Source organism: Nelumbo lutea, chromosome 2 (assembly GCF_056320005.1).
Source record: "Nelumbo lutea isolate HS-2025 chromosome 2, American lotus-T2T, whole genome shotgun sequence".
NCBI classification, from domain to species: Eukaryota; Viridiplantae; Streptophyta; class Magnoliopsida; order Proteales; family Nelumbonaceae; genus Nelumbo; species Nelumbo lutea.
The window spans coordinates 50,310,926-50,315,382 of record NC_142685.1 but is presented as its reverse complement, the minus strand read 5'-3'; the positions used below and the strand labels follow the sequence as shown (position 1 = coordinate 50,315,382).

Here is a 4,457-nt window from a genome sequence, read left to right as displayed (position 1 = left end):
TTATTATTATAAAATCATCATCTTTATTTTTGTTAATATTATTGTGATTATCAATTCTGATAATTTTTCTGACCAGAATAAATAATCAGATCAATTGGGACCAAAATTTTAGCACAAATTGGGCAGCAACTCCATGGGTACTGGGGAAGGCTGACCCAATTACTTTGATTAATAGTCTCTGTGCATGCTTCAACGCTTTCCGGATTGCTTGGGTGCTGCATGCTTCATGCTCCATTTTGGAATCGAAATCATGTCGTCTGAGATCATTTATATTATTATAAAATTTAGGTAATTTGAAAGAGAAGAAAAGAAAGAAAGAAACTCTTGGACAAGTTGAAAGAAACATGCATTTATCCAACTCATCTGTTAACTGGCGTAACAGATTCAGATTCAAAGAAGAAGAATTATGGGTGTGTAGTACAAGTGTTGAAAGGTCAACCTGTAGTACGAAGAGCCAGAGGTTTTAATTAAGTTGAAAGCCATTAAATTGAGCAAGAAGAATCAGCAAGCAGATCGATTCATGAATCATATGCATGGCGGCCTCATCATCCCCTTCAGTGAAAGCTTTCAATAAGTCAACTATCCTGCTGGCCGTTGCTCTCCTCTTATGTCTGCAATTCTCAGAAATAATGGGTCATGGAGGGCCAGGGGGTGGCGACAGTGGCAGCGGCACGGATTTGCGTGGCAGAAAGTTAATACTTGTAAAGATATGGTGTGTCATAATCCTTTTTGGGAGTACCTTTGCCGCTGGAGTCTCCCCTTACTTCTTACCATGGAACGGGAGCTTTATTCTCTTGGGCACTCAGTTTGCTGGTGGAGTTTTCCTAGCAACTGCTCTAATGCATTTCTTAGGCGACGCAAACACTACTTTTGGTGATCTCACAAGCAAGACGTATCCCTTTGCTTTCATGCTCGCGGCGGTGGGTTACCTTCTCACCATGTTAGCCGACTCTATTTTATGCGTCCTTACAAGCCGGCCGGGTGAAAGAGAAGCTAAAGTAGTGGAGGATGAAAACACACCAGATGAGGCAGAGGCAGCCATGGATCATAACCCAATGTTTGTGATGAAAGCATCATTTGTTGGAGATACCCTGCTGCTTATCCTTGCACTATGTTTTCATTCTATTTTTGAGGGCATAGCAGTTGGAGTTTCAGGTAATTAATTAAGTTTTTTGACATTATCATTTAAACAATTAAACCTTGTCCTCATCCTAACTATACTTATTTACCCAAGTTTTTTGCAAGTGAGGGCCTTGCTAAGCCAAGTTGTAAATGTACTTTCAGCCACCAAGGCAGATGCATGGAGAAACTTGTGGACGATATCATTGCACAAAGTATTTGCAGCCATTGCCATGGGAATCGCACTACTGAGGATGTTGCCCAAGAGGCCATTTCTAACAACTGTTGCTTATGCCTTTGCCTTCGCTATTTCGAGCCCCGTTGGAGTAGGGATTGGCATTGCCATCGATGCCACAACACAAGGAGCAGTTGCTGATTGGATCTTTGCCATCTCCATGAGTCTTGCTTGTGGTGTCTTCATCTATGTGGCCATCAACCATCTTATTGCCAAAGGATTCAAACCTCTGGAAAAATCTTACTTCGACACTCCCTTTTTCAAGTTTCTTGCTGTACTTGCTGGTGTAGCTGTGATTTCAGTTGTCTTGATCTGGGATTAATTATATAACCCCACCACTGTAATTAATTGTTTAGCTAGCTCCACCTGCACCTTAAGCTTTTTACTTTTAAGTTGAAGTCCCTAATATATGTTTGTCTTCTCTAACGCACTCCCTCAGGCAAAAGTCTGTTGGACTTAAAAGTGGACAACCACAGGCCCATAATAATCCATTATCCTGTGCTAAACTATATATAATTATTTATAATATTGAGAACAATAAGGATCAAATACAAGGAGAGCCGATTAACTGGAGACAAAAACACACACACACCCCCGGTTGAACTACTTATCATAGGGCGTGTTTAGTAAAGTTCTGATACAACTTGATCAAACAACCATATTATTAATCCCGGCCTATTAGTTGAGGTCCCTGATCCCTATTTACGTACGCTCACTTTTCTTCTCTAACAATTATAAACTTGTTATCAAATTTATCAGGACATTGTTGAAATTTGATTCATAAAAGCGCTTTCATTTTTGTCTAGCTTCCTTTTGGTAGTTTTAATCATCCTTTTAAAAAACGATCTGGAAACGGAATCATTTTGGTTAATCATTTTGGATCCATAGTTTGACCATCTGGTTTGAATGGATGGTCCGTTCTGATAAAAAATAAAAAATATAAAAATAATTAAAAAATAAAAAATGGCTAAAAACTGTTGAATGGGTTGACAAATCAATTGTCCGAATCAATGAACCGTTGACTGATTAAACAATTTTTTGTCAGAGACCGGGTTTAGGATAAAACGAAACTAGTTGCCTGGATAGTTCCTGGGCAGAACAATCTGACCATATGGGTCAATAATGGTTTGAAAACCATAGTTTTAATTAGCATCTTATCAATATATCAGCAGACATGGTCTAACCGTCTAACTTTCAGCTATATAAGCAGCCTGAAAAATCTTTCTTGAATACATAAAAAAAGTTAAATTCATCCCAGAGAGAGAAAGATGGGTTCTTTTCTGATAGGGATGCAAATGGATCAAACTGGAACTAGATCAAGTAGTATCGAATTCGAATCTGATTAAAAAATCTAATATCCGAATTCAATTTAATATTGGATGGATATTGAAAATTAATATTAATTAATTAATTATTTTAAATAATTAGGTCATACCCAAATTTGAATCTATTCTGCATGAATGAAATATTCAAATTGAATTTAATTATATCAAATATCAAATTCAAAATTGAATTTTCACATACCATTTACACGAGTATATGTTATGGTAGTGGTGATGATGAGCACCAGTAGTCATTCGGGAATAACGAGGCGCTGCAAATTCGAAGTACGCGCTGTACCGCAATGCCGGCCAACTAGCTGGTTCTACTTGTACGTAATTAACAGAGCAATCTCTAATTAAATTCAAGTTTGGACGTCTCATGTCCTCTTCTTCGCAGATTAAGCTGTAGAATGTGACACCATGCATTATGTCACACAAAGGGCATTGTGATTGTCAATGGCAAGTTTCCTGGACTCGCATTTTTGCTAGGGAGGGTGATGGGGTGCTTGTTGTGAAGGTTGTTAACCATGTTAAGAACAATATCACCTTGCAGTACTACTGGTAAGTAGGGACGACTAATTAAAGAGACACTGAAACTTAATACCTCATCCACTTTTGTTAACTGATCGAATAATTAATATGGAGTACTGTGTTTTACTTAATTAGCGACGATCAGTATTATATATGTATATATATTAATCACTGGATGTAGAGGGGAGAATAGGCATGGAGTTCGAACGACGTACAGCTACAGAGCGGATGGGCTGATGGACCAGCATAGTGAGTCAGTGCCCCATACGAGCAAAGTCGAAATGAATACGGCTTGATTTAAAGAGACGATTCGAATTCGATTCGATATTTGATAGGTTTCTAAAATAATCAATTGAATTTAAATTCGTCGAATAAGCCGAATATCCAAATTTGATTGACCGTATTATGTTAAGTTTTTAACCACTCAAACTTAATTTAACAAAAGAACATAAAATGAATTCGATTGATTGGGCTGCTTGTTACATTCAGAGAAAAACACACTTCAAAGAGGAACCATCAACCAATAATCTATTATCTTGTTGACTCAATTCAAGTGCATTCATCAAATTTTCATCCGTTGTCTCTAAAGACCTGTTTGAGAAGTCGAGTTTATTTTACTCAGTTCGACAGAAATCGCTTGCAGGTCTAATAATCGTCTTCAAATAAAAAGATGCCTATATAACTGAGTTACTCTTTGTCTCTCCTAAAGATTCTTGAAGGTATGTCTTGAGAGATAAATCAAGTTGAAAAGCTCTGTATTTGATTTGAAACTTCGACCTTATTTAGCAAAACCAACTGAAGAAACTAGGTGTGACTGATGGAGACGATGTGAAATGAAAAGGTAAGCTAAAGATAGGCTATAGGCGGGCTTCTCCTACAAAATATTAAAAAATCAGTTTTTATTTCAAACGGTAATGATAGCTTCTATCTTCGTTATATTTTCATTATCTTTTTATTATTAAATTAATATTATATTGAAAGAATGAGGCTTCAGCCCAATGTCCGAATTTCCAAGCCCAATGTACTGTTGGGTAGGTGTCAGTTCAATTGCATTGATGTATAGAGTGAGGGTTTTGATATTTCGAATGTTTATATCCCTGCAGTGAAATTCCGAAATTTGCGTTGGGCTTATCCATATTTTCTGTATTATATTGAATGGTTTTACGGGATGCCATTATGCATTGTACTTCAATTATCAATAAAATGATATATTAATACATTTCTTTTTAAGAAATCATATTTATGATTCA

At 36.9% G+C, this 4,457-nt stretch overlaps 1 protein-coding gene across 1 annotated transcript; it reads left to right on the top strand.

Annotated features, from left to right (window-relative positions):
• The first annotated feature begins 394 nt into the window (after window positions 1-394).
• LOC148870582 (zinc transporter 2-like) lies at window positions 395-1,774 on the top strand. Its single transcript, XM_088973576.1, has 2 exons — window positions 395-1,155; window positions 1,285-1,774. Exons 1-2 carry the CDS (start codon window positions 534-536, stop codon window positions 1,674-1,676), a joined length of 1,014 nt encoding a protein of 337 aa, XP_088829702.1. The 5' UTR covers window positions 395-533; the 3' UTR covers window positions 1,677-1,774.
• The last annotated feature ends 2,683 nt before the right edge of the window (window positions 1,775-4,457 follow it).

Bases quoted from the DNA above. Each gene is read 5' to 3' on its own strand.
- LOC148870582 (XM_088973576.1), top strand. From the start codon at position 534: ATGGCGGCCTCATCATCCCCTTCAGTGAAAGCTTTCAATAAGTCAACT. The intron at 1,156-1,284 runs GTAATTAATTAA...ATGTACTTTCAG, and splicing joins CATAGCAGTTGGAGTTTCAG to CCACCAAGGCAGATGCATGG.